Consider the following 14,627-nt stretch of genomic DNA (forward strand, 5'->3'; position numbering starts at 1 on the left):
TTGGTTGGAGCTTTAGTCTCTGGGAGCTCTGAGGGTACTAGTAAGTTCATATTGTTGTTCATGCTAAGAGGCTGCAAACCCTTCAGCTCTTGGGTCCTTTTTCTAGCTCATTCATTGGAGACCCTGTACTCAGTCCAATGGATGGCTGTGAGCCTCTACTTCCATATTAGTCGGGTGCTGTCAGAGCTTCTCCAGAGACAGCTATATCAGGCTCCTGTCAGTCAGCACTTTATTTTATTGTCAGACCACAATAGTGTCTGGTTTTGATGATTGGATATATGAAGGATTCCTAGGTAAAGCAGTTTCTGGATTGTCCTTCCTTCAGTATCTGCTCCATAATTTGCCTTGGAAAATCCTTCCATGGGTATTTTGTTCCCTCTTTTAAGAAGGAACGAAGAATCCAAACTTTGGTCTTCCTTCTTCTTGAGTTTCCTTTGGTTTGTGGATTGTCCTTTGTGTATTCTGATCTTCTAGGCTAATATCCACTTATCAGAGAATGCATACCACGTGTGTTCTTTTGTGATTGGGTTATGTCACTCAAGATGATATTCTCCAGGTCCATCCATTCCCCAACACTTTCATGAATTCGTTGCTTTTAATAGCTAAGTAGTACTCCATTGTGTAGATGTACCACATTTTCTATATCCATCCCTCTGTTGAGGGACATCTGAGTTGTCTCCAGTTTCTGGCTATTATAAATAAGGCTGCTATGAACATAGTGGAGCATGTGTCCTTATTGCATGTTGGAGCATCTTCTGGGTATATTCCCAGGAGTGGTATAGCTGGGTCCTCTGATAGAACTATGTCCAATTTCCAGAGGAACGGCAAAACTGATTTCCAGAGTGGTTGTACCAGCTTGCAATTCCACCAGCAATGAAGGAGTTTTCCTCTTTTTCAGCAACCTTGCCAGCATCTGCTGTCACCTGAGTTTTTTATCCTAGCCATTCTGACTAGTGTGAGGTGGAATCTCAGAGCTCAGTGGTGAAGGTCTCTGATCCTGGTATTTGGGGAGCTGGGGCAAGAGTTCATGGCCAGCAAGTACAACATGGCAGGACTCAGCCTAAAGAAACTGAAAAAGAGAAAGTATCTGAATATGCAGTATGAAAATGACCCCTATCAGCCTTGAATATATAGTGAGTTATTTGTAAATTTTTTTTTAAACAAGCACTTGTTGTAACCATAAACTTCCTATCTCTGAGGGTTAGCTTTAACTGTCAATTGGACACAACGTGGGGTCATATGGGAGGAGAGTCTCAACAAGGGATTGTCCATGGGAGAACTGTGGGCACATCTTTGGAGGTGGTTCTCTTAGTCAAATTAATTGATGTCAAAAACCACAGTCCAATGTCAGAGACATTATTCCCTAGGCAGGGTAATGGTCCTGAACTGTGGAAAAGTGGAGAACTGAGCTGAACACAAGCAAGCAAGCAAGTAACCAAGTGAGCATATATGCATTAATTTCTCTCTCATTTTGACTGTCAGTGTGATGTGGCCAGTAGTCTCAGGCTCCAGCTGTTATGACTTCCTGTAATGATGGACAGTCACATGAAACTGTAAGCTAGGGCTGGTGAGATGGCTCAGCGGGTAAGAGCACTGACTGCTCTTCTGAAGGTCTTGAGTTCAAATTCCAGCAATCACAACCACCTGTAATGAAATCTGGTGTCCTCTTCTAATGTGTCTGAAGACACTTATAATGTATCTATTTATAATAATAAATACTTCGTTGGGCCAGGGCAAGCAGGGACTGAGCAAAGGGATCTTCTGGGAAAGGCAGGGCTGCACTGAGGGAGCAGGGTTGACTTGTGCAAGCAGTGGTCCTAAAGTCCAATCCCAACAACCAAATGAAGGCTCACAACTATCTGTACAGCTACAAGTGTGTACTCATATACATAAAATAAATAAATAAATCATTTTTTAAAAAAATTGTAAACTAAATAGCCTGCTTCTCTCCTAAGATGCTTTTTGTCTTGGATACTTCATCACAGAAGGAGAAATGAAACTAGAACATATGTTGAGATTTTCAGATTTCCACCCTGTCATATCTTTTTATTTGGAGATTTTAAACTCTTTACTTTAGTTCCATAAAATATAGAGTAAATTTCTGGATACTCAACTTTTCCATTTACAGTGTTAAGTAATAGAAATTATTTCTCCAGTCTAATTGTAGTTTGACATGTTATGTAATTACCTCTATCCCCTTCCTTATACCCAAATCTCTACACACACACACACATACACACACACACACACACACACACACACACACACACACACATTTTTATAAAATAGTTCATCTAGCAAACATTGGGCATCTCATGGCCCACTCTCCCTCCCCCACCCCCAGACCTTCCATTCTTGAGAGCATGATTATCTGTTAGTAGAACTGGAACTTATAACTACATAACGCATTCAGTGCTTAGTGACAGGCTTTGGTCCTGGTTGACACCCTAGGCTTCCCCTAGCATTTCTCACTTGCCTGCTGTCTGCATCTCATTGTCACGATGACATTCTTATATTCTGCACAGCAATAATCCTGTCATCTCCTCACAGTTGGAAGACCTACTGATATATGTTGAAGGTTTCCTCTTTTTTGTATAAATAATCAAAGAAAGTAGACTTGAATAAAACCTGTAATGGGATCATCTCCAGTATGCACTCTTTTATTCCAGCTAGCAAAAGACAAAGGATCTTGCCCTTGATCTTCAGTGACTGTCAACACTTAGTTATGCAAGCTGACCTCTGGAGGTGTCTTTACACTAAAGGCTCACCCATATACTCTACATTCATTGACTCAAATTGGCAGGAATGGGTCTCAGGCATAGGTGTCTAAAGCAAAGCTCTAATGGATGGATAGTCTAATGCTCAGGCTGCTGTAAGCCACAGTTTTATCGTCTCCCACATTAGAGCAGTAGTCTCTAATCCCAAGAAATACAGATTTGGTGCAAACTATAGAGGTTATCAGGACACAGATCGTTGGTCTGGGCAGGAAAGGGCAGTATTACAAAGTTTGTACCTGAGCCCTCTTCAGGAGGTGTTCATCTTTTTAAAAAAATTAAAAAGTCCTTGCACAACCAGCAAAGACACAAGTCTGGTGAATTCTACACAAAACAAACAGATCCCCTGTCAGTGGAAGCTGCCACCACTTTCCCTGAAATTAACATCACAAAATGTTTGGAGAATAGTCATTTGAAAAGACTCACATTGATTTACTGGAGCTACCATAACCAAGTACCACAAAGTGGATACCTTAATCAATATAGTAATTTATCCTCAATTCTGAAATTCAGGAGTTTAAAAGTACTGTGACTTAGTTTCTTTTCCTGTTGCTATGTTAAAATACCTTTAGATGAGGACAAGCTTTCTGTGCTGCCCAGGCAATTTGCAAGGCCCACTCTCCTGAGTACTTCAGTTGGTGAGGAGCAGGACCAGTTGTAAGACTTTCCCAGCCCTAGGTCCTGCTCTCCTGCCTGGTACACAATTGGGAAGGTGAGGGACAACATCTCCCCCATGGCCATGCCACCTCACAGCAGACAATTGGCAGAGTCATCTCTGCTGTGCTCACAATCTTGGGGCTGCCCAGCTCTACTCTGCTGCCCATGTGATGTGCTTGGCCTTCTCCTCTGAGAACTACAGCTTGTGAGAAGTGGGTAAGGTGTCCCTCTATCTTGTCCCTGTGGCAGCATTTCTGTCTACCTCAGGGGGCAAAGGGTAAGGTCAGGAAAGGTATCTTTCCTACATTCTTGCCGTCTCAAAACAGATGAGTAGCACGGTCAACTCTCCTGTGGTGAAACTGGAAACGATTAAGAGGTGTGGCATTAGTGTGTGTGTGTGTGTGTGTGTGTGTGTGAGTATGTGTGCATCACTGTATTTATGCTATTCCTAGTGTCCCTCCACCTTTCTGGTTGTAATCCCACAGCTACTACTCTAGCACCATGATTGTCTGCCTGCCTAGCTGATGCCATATTCTCCAGCCATGATGGTCATGGACACACAATCTGAAATTGTAAGTTCCAAATACAATTTAATGGTTAATTTGTTTTGCCAATTTGACTGGATTAATAACAGCCTAGGATGTGGTGATGTAAACCTATAGATGTATGTATGAGCACATTTCCAAAGAGGCTCAACTGTATAGGAAAGATACACCCTACTGTTTGGTGGCACAGTTTTATGGCCTCACATCCCAGACATATAATGGAAAAAAATATTTTTTAGTGGGGGAACTTAGAGATATAAATTTCCCTTATAGAACAGACTTTAAAATGTGCCAGAGATTTTCTGGGTAAATGACCATCCCTGACTTCAAGTTGTATTACAGAATAGTATTAATAAAAACTGTATGGTATTGATACAGGCAGGTAGATTCATGGAATAGAACTGAAGACCCAGAAATGAATCCACACATCTACGGTCACTTGCTCTTTGACAAAGGAGCTAAAACCATCCAGTGGAAAAAAGACAGCATTTTCAACAAATGGTGCTGGCTCAACTGGCGGTTAGTATGTAAAGTTAAATGCAAATTGAACCATTCCTATCTCCTTGTACAAAGCTCAGGTCCAAGTGGATCAAGGACCTCCACATAAAACCAGATACACTCAAACTAATAGAAAAAAAAGTGGGAAGAGCCTTGAGCACATAAGCACAGGGGAAAGTTTCCTGAACAGAACACCAATAGCTTATGCTCTAAGATCAAGAATCGACAAATAGGACCTCATAAAGTTGCAAAGCTTCTGTAAGGCAAAAGACACTGTCAATAGGACAAAATGTCAACCAACAAATTGAAAAAAGATCTTTACCAATCCTATATCTGATAGAGGGCTAATATCCAATATATACAAAGAACTCAAGAAGTTAGACTCCAGAGAAACAAATAACTACATTAAAAAATGGGATACAGAGCTAAACAAAGAATTTTCAACTGATGAATACCGAATGGCTGAGAAGCACCTAAAGAAATGTTCAACATACTTTGTCATCAGGGAAATGCAAATCAAAACAACCTTGAGATTCCACCTTACACCAGTAGGAATGGCTAGGATAAAAAACTCAGGTTACAGCAGATGCTGGAGAGGTTGTGGAGAAAGAGGAACACTTCTTCATTGCTAGTGGGATTGCAAGCTGGTACAACCACTCTGGAAATCAGTTTGGCAGTTCCTCTGGAAATTGGACATAGTACTACCAGAGGACCCTGCTATACCACTCTTGGGCATATACCTAGAAATGCTCCAACATGTAATAAGCACACATGCTCTACTATGTTCATAGAAGCCTTATTTATAAGAGCCAGAAACTGGAAACAACCCAGATGCCTCTCAACAGAAGAATGGATACAGAAATTGTGGACATCTGCACAATGGAGTATTACTCGGCTATTAAAAACAATGAATTGATGGAATTCTTAGGGAAATGGATGGATTTGGAGAATATTATCCTGAGTGAGGAAACCCAATCACAAAAGAACACACACGATATGCACTCTCTAATAAGTGGATATTAGCCCAGAAGTTTGGAATGCACGAAGTACAATCCACAAACCATAAGAAACTCAAGAAGAAGGAAGACCAAAATGTGGATACTTCATTCCTTCTTAAAAGGGAGCACAAAATACCCACGGAAGGAGTTGCAGAGACTAACTATGGAGCAGAAAATGAAGGAAGGACAATCCAGCCTGATTTAGCTGTCTCCTGAGAGGCTCTGACAGTACCCCACTAATACAGAAGTAGAGGGTCACAGCCATCCATTGAACTGAGTACAGGGTCCCCATTGAAGGAGCTAGAGAAAGGACTCAAGGAGCTGAAGGGTTTGCAGCCACTTAAGATGAACAACAACATGAACTAACTAATACCTTCAGAGCTCCCAAGGACTAAACCACCAACCAAAGAGTACACATGGTGGAACTGATTGCTCCAGCAGCATATGTATAGTAAAGGATGGCCAATTCAGTCTTCAATGGGAGGAGATGCCCTTGGCCCTGTAAAGGTTCTATGCTCCAGTGTAGGGGAATGCCAGGGCCAGTAAGCAGGTGAGGGTGGGGTGGTGAGCAGTGGGAGGGGAGAGGGTACAGGGGTTTGTTCTTGTTATTTTTTGATTTTTGGTTTTGAGTTTTTTTTTTTTAGGGGAAACTGGTAAAGGAGATATTGTATGACATATAAGTAAAGAAAATATCTAATAAAAAATAAAAATTAAAAAAAATAAAATTTTCTAGTTTATATTATTTTCCTACTTTTCTGTTACATCCACAATAACTTTGAAAAAAACTGAAAAAAGAAAAACCTGACATGGGTTAACAGAAAGAAAATGCATTAGTAAGGAAATCATTCAAAATCTTTAGTGAAAAGGGAAATGCACATCAAAACAACCCGGAGATTTCCCCTAAAAACTAATCAGATTGGCTTAGTTCAAAACCTCAGGTGACAGCACATGTTGATGAGATTGTGGAGAAAGAGGAACACTCCACCATTATTGTTGGGATTGCAAACTAGTAGAACCACTCTAGAAATCATTCTGCAGGTTCCTCAGAAAATTGGAAATAGATCTACCTAAAGACCCAGTTATACCACTCCTTGGCATATACCCAACAGATACTCCATCATGCCACATGTGTACATGTTCCTCTATGTTCATAGCAGCCTTGTTTGTGATAGCCTAAAGCTGGAAAAAAATTCAGATGTCCCACAATGGAAGAATGGATACAGAAAGTGTGGTTCATCAACACAATAGAATACAATCAGATATTAAGAACAAGGACATCATGAGTTTTGCAGGCAAAGGGATGGAACTACAAAATATTATCCTGCCAACATGTGATAAGGACACATGCTCCATGATGTTCATAGCAGCCTTATTTATAAGAGCCAGAAACTGGAAACAACCCAGATGTCCCTCAACAGAGGAATGGATACAGAAATTGTGGTACATCTATACAATGGAGTACTACTCAGCTATTAAAAACAATGAATTTATGAAATTCGTAGGGAAATGGATGGATCTGGAGAATATCATCCTGAGTGAGGAAACCCAATCACAAAAGAACACATATGGTATGCGCTCTCTGATAAGTGGTTATTAGTCCAGAAGTTCGGAATACAGGAAGAACAACCCACAAACCACAAGAAACTCAAGAAGGAAGACCAAAATGTAGACATTTCATTCCTTCTTAAAATGGGGAACAAAATGCCCATGGAAGGAGTTGCAGAGACTAACTATGGAGCAGAGACTGAAGGAAGGACATGACAGCCTAATATAGCTATCTCCTGAGAGGCTCTGACAGTACCTAACTAATACAGATGTAGAGGCTCACAGCCATCTATTGAACTGAGTACAGGGTTCCCAATGAAGGAGTTAGAGAAAGGACCAAAGGAGCTGAAGGGTTTGCAGCCCCTTAGGACGAACAACAATATGAACTAACTAATACCCTCAGAGCTCCCAGGGACTCAACCACCAACCAAGGACTATACATGGTGGGACTGATTGTTCTGGCAGCATGTGTGTAGTAGAGGTTTGCAAAGTCGATCATCAATGGGAGGAGAGGCCCTAGTCCCTGTGAAGGTTCTGTGCCCCACTGTAAGGGAATGCCAAGGCCAATAAGTGGGAGAGGGTAGGGTTGCAAGCAGGGGGAGGGGGAGGCAACAGGGGTTTGTTCTTGTTTGTTTGTTTTTTTTGAGGGGAAACTGGGAAAGAAGAAATCATATGATATGTAAATAAAGAAAATATCTAATAAAAAAATCACCCTGAGTTAGGTAACTGAGACCCAAAGTGACATATATGGCATGTTCTCAGTAATAAATGGATATTAGCCAAAAGAAAGTACAAAATAAGTAGAACAGGTTATGTTGGGGTCCACTTAGGGACCACTTGGACTTGAGCTTTCTGCAAGGTGACCAATATGGATCTACTTCATTTTTCCATATACAGACAGCCAGTTAGACCAGCACCAGTTGTTGAAGATGCTTTCTTTTTTCCATGTATATTTTTGGCTTCTTTGTCAAAGATCAACTGTAGATATATGTGTAGTTTTATTTCTGAGTCTTCAATTCTATTCCATTGATCTACCAATGTCATGTGGTTTTTGTCACTATTGCTCTGTAGTAAAGCTTGAGGTCAGGGATGTGATTCCTCCAGCTGTTCTTTTATTGCTGAAAACTGTTTTCTCTATTCTGGGTTTTTTGCCTTTCTAGATGAAGGTGAGAATTACTCTTTCCATGTCTTTGACTAATTGTATTAGGAATTTGATGAGGACATTCAAAGTTCTTACTCCTGGATCTAAACTTTAACCAGTATTAGTATCTTGTAATAGCCCTACTCTTTTTATCCTAAAAGGAAACAAAACAAAAAACAAACAAAAACAAAAAAAATAACAAAAACTGGAGGTATTGCTTATGAACAGGGTCATTTACATACCTGAGAACACCAGAAAGTACTACAAAATCCCATTTATTTTGTTTGAATAAAGTAAATATGCACACTAGGTCTTAAATTAAATGGTATTTATTTGGCAAGTGAATCACATTTTAACAACAATGATATTGGAAGGAGGAAAGGTATAATAAAAAATTAAGTAAAACTTAGGGGAAACTTCCGTGCTTTCTTTTCAACCCTAATAAACAGAATACATATGCTTAGTAGCAAGTCACTTCAAGCAAAGACTAAGAACAAGCAAAGAGTAGAGCCAGGACTAAGACCTTCAGTGATATGCAGCTCAGACAACCATTGGGAATTTAAAGTTATTTTATGGAATCATGTGCATCAAATGTCTCAGTAAAAAATCTTTTAATCTACACTCCAGAAATTCTACTATATATTTTGTCTTTAAAAAATAGCCCCTTAGAAGGAACAACAATATGAACTAACTAGTACCCTCAGACCTCCCAGGGACTAAAACATCAATCAAAGAGTACAAAGATGTAGCAGAGGATGGCCAAGTCAGTCATCAATGGGAGCAGAGGCTCTTGGCCCTGTGAAGGTTCTATGCCCCAGTGTAGGAGAATGCCAAGGCTAGTAAGCAGGAGGGGTTGGGGTAGTGAGCAGGGGGAGAGGGGAAGGGAACAGGGGTTTGGTTTTGGTTTTGGTTTTATTTTTATTTTATTCTTTTTTTTTTTTTTGGTGGGGAAACTGGGAAAGGAGATATCATATGACATGTAAATAAAGAAAATATCTAATAAAAAATAAAAAATAAAAAATAACTAAAAAATAGACTTCAGGCCAGAGACTTGGGCATCTTCCGGCTCCCTCCTGTGCTGGCCAGTAGTGGAGGCCCAGCACTAGACCTGAACCCTCACAGTACACACCCCAGTTGAGCTTGACCCCCAGATATTCAGACACATCCAGCTCACAGGTGGGACCTTAAACCCTGCCGAGAGACCCATCATACCAGGGGAGAGATTCCTCTCCCAGCCAGAGATGTGGACACCTTCTGGCCCCCATCAGTGCCTGCCAGGAGCAGATTCCATACAGCACACACACCAGTGGCAGCCCCACCCCCCAGCTTGACTCCCCAGGATCACAGGATCACAGTTAGGACAGGCTCCAGCCAAAGACAGGGAGGTCAGATAACACCAGAGATAACTAGATGGGGAGAGGCAAGCATAAGAACATAAGCAACAGAAACCAATTTGACTTGGCAACATCAGAACCTAGTTCTCCCACCACAGCATGTCCTGGATACCCAACAACACCCTTAAAACATGATTTAGATCTAAACATTCATTTCATGAAGATGACAGAGGACTTTAAGAAGAACATAAAAAACTCCCTTAAAGAAATGCTGAAGAACACAATTAAAAAAATTAGAAGCCCTTAAAAAAGGAACACATAAATCCCTTAAAGAAATACAGGAGGATGCAATCAGGATGAGGAATTGAACAAAACTCTCCAGGATCTAAAAATGGAAGTAGAATCATTAAAGAAAACTCAGGGTGACAGCCCTAAACATGGAAAACTTAGGAAAAAAAAAAACGGGAGTCACAGAAGTAAGCATCACCAACAGAATACAAGAGATAGAAGAAAGAATCTCAGCAACAGGAGACACCTTAGAAAACATTGACGCAACAGTCAAGGAAAATACAAAAAGCAAAAAGCTCCTACCTCAAAACATTCAAGAAATCCAGGAAATAATGATAGGATCCAGCCTGAGAATAGTAGGTTTAGAAGAATGTGAAGATTCCCAATGCAAAGGGCCAGCAAACGTCTTCAAACTGAACACAGGGAACCTGGTGGGAGAGCTGGCAGAAGGACTCTGGAGCAGAAGGGGATTGCAACCCCACTGGAAGAACAACATAGGCTGGCTTGACAACCCATTTCTCCCAGAGCCTAGACCAACAAGCAAGGAGTGTACCTAGAGGGATCTTTGGCTCTAGATACACATGTAGCAGATGATGGCCTTGCCAGACAGCAATGAGAGGGGAGGCCCTTGGTCCCAGGGAGGTTTGATACCCCAGAGTAGGGGGATGCTTGAGGGGTGTGGCAGGAGAGTGTGGCTGGGTAGGGGAGCACTCTCATATAGGCAAAAGGGAAGGGGGAGGGCAGATGTGAGATAGGGTTTGACAGACGGAAGTGGGATATCATGGAATTGAGGGATGGTGGAGTGAGTAATCAGGAAGTGGTATATCATTTGAAATGTAAACATTTGGAATGATTAATAAAAATTTTTAAAAATAGACTTCAAACAAATATTTACTTTTAAAAGGGGAATTTTGAAATCACTAATTTCAGAACAGTAGTTGAAATAACTACATATGAGATGTACTGGGTACCACTGGTATATTGGCATTCTGTAGTGGAGTGCCTTTCTGCAACAGAAAATGATAAAATGAACCATATGACAGTATTTTTCTACAAATCAGTTGTAGCTAACTCCTTCATGAACATAGCGATTCTCACAACGCAACCCCAAATAGCCTAAAATTCAACTTTTTTTCACTACTTTATCCACTTCACATCTCAATCCCAACCATCCCTCTCCTTCCAGTCCCACACTGCCAACCCCCCTGCTCTCATTGCTCCTTTCCCTTCTCAGAGAAGGGGAAGACTCCATGGGTTCCAACCAGCCATAGCACATCAAGTTGCATCAGGACTAAGGGCATCTGCTTCTACTGAGGTTAGACAAGGTAGCCCAGCTAAGGGAAAGTGATCAACATCCAGGGAACAGAGTCAGGGACAGTCTCTGTTTTAATTTCTAGGGGACCTACTTGAAGACTAAGCTGCTCAACTACTACAAATGTGGAAGGCGCCTAAGCCCAGCTCAAGCATGCTCTTTGGTTGGTAGTTCGGTCTCTATGAGCACCCATGGTACCATGTTAGTTGACTCTCTGGGTTTTCTTCTAGTGTCATTGACACCTCCAGGTCCCTCAGTTCTTCCCACTTAGAGAAGACTCCTTGAACTCTGCCTTATGTTTGACTGCATCTGTTTCCTTCAGCTGCTGTATGAAGCCTCTCAGAGGACAGTTATGCTAGGTTCCTGTCTGTAAGTATCATGAATAGTGTCAAAGGTTAGCTCTTTCCCATGGGATGGGTCTCAAGTAGGGCCAGTGATTGGATGGACATTTCTTGAAACTGCACCACCTTTATCCCTGCACATCTTGTAGGCAGGACAAGTTTTGAGTCAAAGTTTTTGTGGGTGGATTGGTGTCCCCCTTCTTCCACTGGGACTTCCACTAGGACTCCTGCTACAGGAGTTGACCACTGCAGTCTCCCAGTCTAGGAGTCTCTGCTAGGGTCACCCCCATAGACTCTGTGGAGCCTCCCCCATTCCAGGTCCCAAACCAGCCCCAGAGATTCCCCACCCCCACCACCAATTTCCATTCTTTCTCCAATCCTTCTGCCCCCACCTTGTTCCTTCTCTTCCCATGCCTGATCCACACCCTGTTCTTCTCCCCAACCTTTCTATTACCCAGTTCCTTCTGTCCATTTATCTCTAATATCTATTTTATTTCCTTTTGTGAATGAGATTCAAACATCCTCCCTTGGGCACTCCTTGTTATTTAGCATCTTTGAGTCCCTGGCTTGTAGCATGGTTATTCTCTAATTTATAGCTAATATCAACTTTTAAAGTGGAAAAAAGAGTGCTAGACATCACAAAGCAAAATACATCTTAAAATTACAACTACATTCTCAATTTCTGCCTACTCTCATAGAACATTCAAGACCATTCACTGACCTTCCTCCCATTGTTCACTGACTGAATAAAATCTAACCATGTGATACTTTATTATATTGACATAAATATTGTGCTTTACCAAACCAGAGTTAACCTTTAACTGATTTCTGTGTTTTAAATGTATAATGTCAAGCAGTGCTTAGGTGTGTCGCTGTGTATGGAACGCTACCAATCTTGGAAATAGTGGTAGTAATTAACAGACTGTCTCAATTAACAATAGTAAAAAGAGAATAATCATTTTTATACCAAACCATTTTGAATCTGATGGTAGGTATTGTGAGTTTCTCTGGAATGTGAATTACCTACACCTTACGACAAAATTAAGTCCATAAAAGCTTATCTAAACATATAAAGCTTCCTTAAATGAATGGTGCTTGTAGAATCAGATGACAGAAAGTGAAATGACATTTTATAACCTGCTGTATATGAGGTTAATTCCAGAAGGTATTTCCTCAAATCCATGAGGTTTAGTAAATTATGTTACAATTACTCAATTTATTTGATTACACTGTAGTTAAGCAATAGTGGTTTTACTTCCAGAAATATATCATTTTGCTCAGGAAATTCTCTCTCTGTGTGTATGTGTGTGTGTGTGTGTGTGTGTGTGTGTGTGTGTGTGTGTATGTGTGTGTGAGAGAGAGAGAGAGAGACAGACAGACAGACAGAGACAGAGAGAGACAGAGATGAGAGTATAAGTGATACAATTTAAGTTCAGATCTTTGAAAGCTTCTTAGAAAATAAAAGTGCAGGTAACATAAAGGGCTGTAGATGCTAAGGCATGTCACTCAATAGCATAAAGTTAAGCAATGATGGCTGCATTAGCACATTCTCTGATGATTTAACAAATTCCTCATGTGAAGGAAGGAAATTTTAATCACATGGAAAATAGAAGTTCATTTTATTAAGGAGTAGAAAATTACAAGAGGAAACTGTTGGAGCCAGAGAGATCAGAGATTGCTTTGTATACAGGGGTTTTGTTGTTGTTGGTTGGTTGGTTGGATGATTAAGGTTTTGTTTTCATTTGTTTGTTTTGTATAGGCAATATTGGTATATGTTGAAGCAGAGAGAGACGTTTACTTAACTCACATTCTAAATGGATGTAAGAGGCAAGGGAGAGGGTCACAGCCTCCATAATTTGTCAGGTCTGGCTGTCCTGGGCTGATATTAAGAAAAATAGCTGGCTTAGTCTGATGATCATGGTTTGGTTCAAAATGTTTTCTCCAACAGCAGCAAGGCTGGAGATTTTAGAGGGAACCAGCAGTTAACTTGGGTATTTACATATCACCAGAGTGTTGTGAACTGTATTGTTTTTCCTTGCTTCTGAAGCCAGACTTGAGAGCCCCAGAGCCAAGCTACATAGTGTGCAGTGGGTAATATGTTGAGGAGGCAGTTCTGAGTCACCTGAAGAATGTTAAAGTGGAGATCCAGCTGATCAGTGCGACACTCTTCTCCCTGTAGAGAGATGCCAAAGTTGAAATCCACAGATTGAGAGTCTGAACACTGAACTTTGAGAACTAGCTGGGCAAATCTCAGATATAATTATATCTCCCAGATAGGAGCTTTGCTCATGGAAGTGTGATATCTCATACTTAACTGTTGGATGGGCCAAACTGACTGAAGTTCCAATGACACAACTGACCCCAGGACTCCTCCTCAGTTGCTGGGATTTGTAGGCAATCTTCCATATCTTGCCTTCTAAATTAACTGCCTCATCTCAGGACTTACGTGTATGGTATATATTCTTTAATCCACCCATCCCTCTTTCTATCTCTCTCTCCCCCTCCCTGTCTTCTTCTCCAAACCTTTCTTATATGTTCATAAAGATAATTTTCATACTAGTTTAGGCACATAGCTTGCTCCACAACTCCAGCGTGACCTCAACTTGTTAGTTTCTATAAGATCCTATTTAGAAATAGAACTAACGATCTTCTCTCCAGTGAGTTCCTAAGCCGGGAGCAGACAACAGAGAGGCACAGGCCCCACGAGTCGCAGGGGAGCCGCCTGGTGGCAGGGACAGAATCCTCTCAGCTTCCAAGTGGCAGAGGTAGATCAGCAACCTTAGCTGCCCCTCCCTTGCACGAGGCAGGTCTGCCTCCAGGGAACTCTTTGACCCGGAGCCTCCAGTGAGAGCTGCCATCTTCTCTCCGGTGAGTTCCTAAACCGGGAGCAGTCAGCAGGGAGGCACAGACCCCAAGAGTCGCAGGGGAACCGCCAGGCGGCAGGGACAGGATCCTCTCTGCTTCCAAGTGGCAGAGGTGGATCAGCGACCTTAGCTGCCCCTCCCTTGCACGAAGAGGGTCTGCCTCCAGGGACCACTTTCACCTGGAGTCTCCAGTGAGAGCTGCCATCTTCTCTCCAGTGAGTTCCTAAGCCTGGAGTATACAACAGGGAGGCACAGGCCCCATGAGTCGCAGGGGAGCCGCCAGGTGGCAGGGACAGGACAAGCTCCGGTCAGAGTCACTAAGAACATCTA

The 14,627-nt window shown here is 41.7% G+C and overlaps 1 protein-coding gene across 2 annotated transcripts in view; it reads right to left on the reverse strand.

The window, feature by feature from the left end:
- Positions 1-1,045: 1,045 nt before the first annotated feature.
- Positions 1,046-14,627, reverse strand: part of LOC116072638 (ankyrin repeat domain-containing protein 26-like) — a 93,871-nt gene continuing 80,289 nt past the window's right edge. Inside the window, exon 9 of one of the 2 annotated variants that reach the window (XM_031344117.1) lies at positions 1,046-1,069. In XM_031344117.1, the coding sequence (XP_031199977.1) occupies positions 1,061-1,069 (9 nt within the window). In that variant the 3' untranslated portion in view covers positions 1,046-1,060. Of the gene's footprint in view, positions 1,070-13,141; positions 13,607-14,627 lie in introns of those variants that run through there. The other variant, XM_031344098.1, reaches the window with a different exon arrangement.

Source organism: Mastomys coucha, unplaced genomic scaffold (genome assembly GCF_008632895.1).
Source record: "Mastomys coucha isolate ucsf_1 unplaced genomic scaffold, UCSF_Mcou_1 pScaffold10, whole genome shotgun sequence".
NCBI classification, from domain to species: Eukaryota; Metazoa; Chordata; class Mammalia; order Rodentia; family Muridae; genus Mastomys; species Mastomys coucha.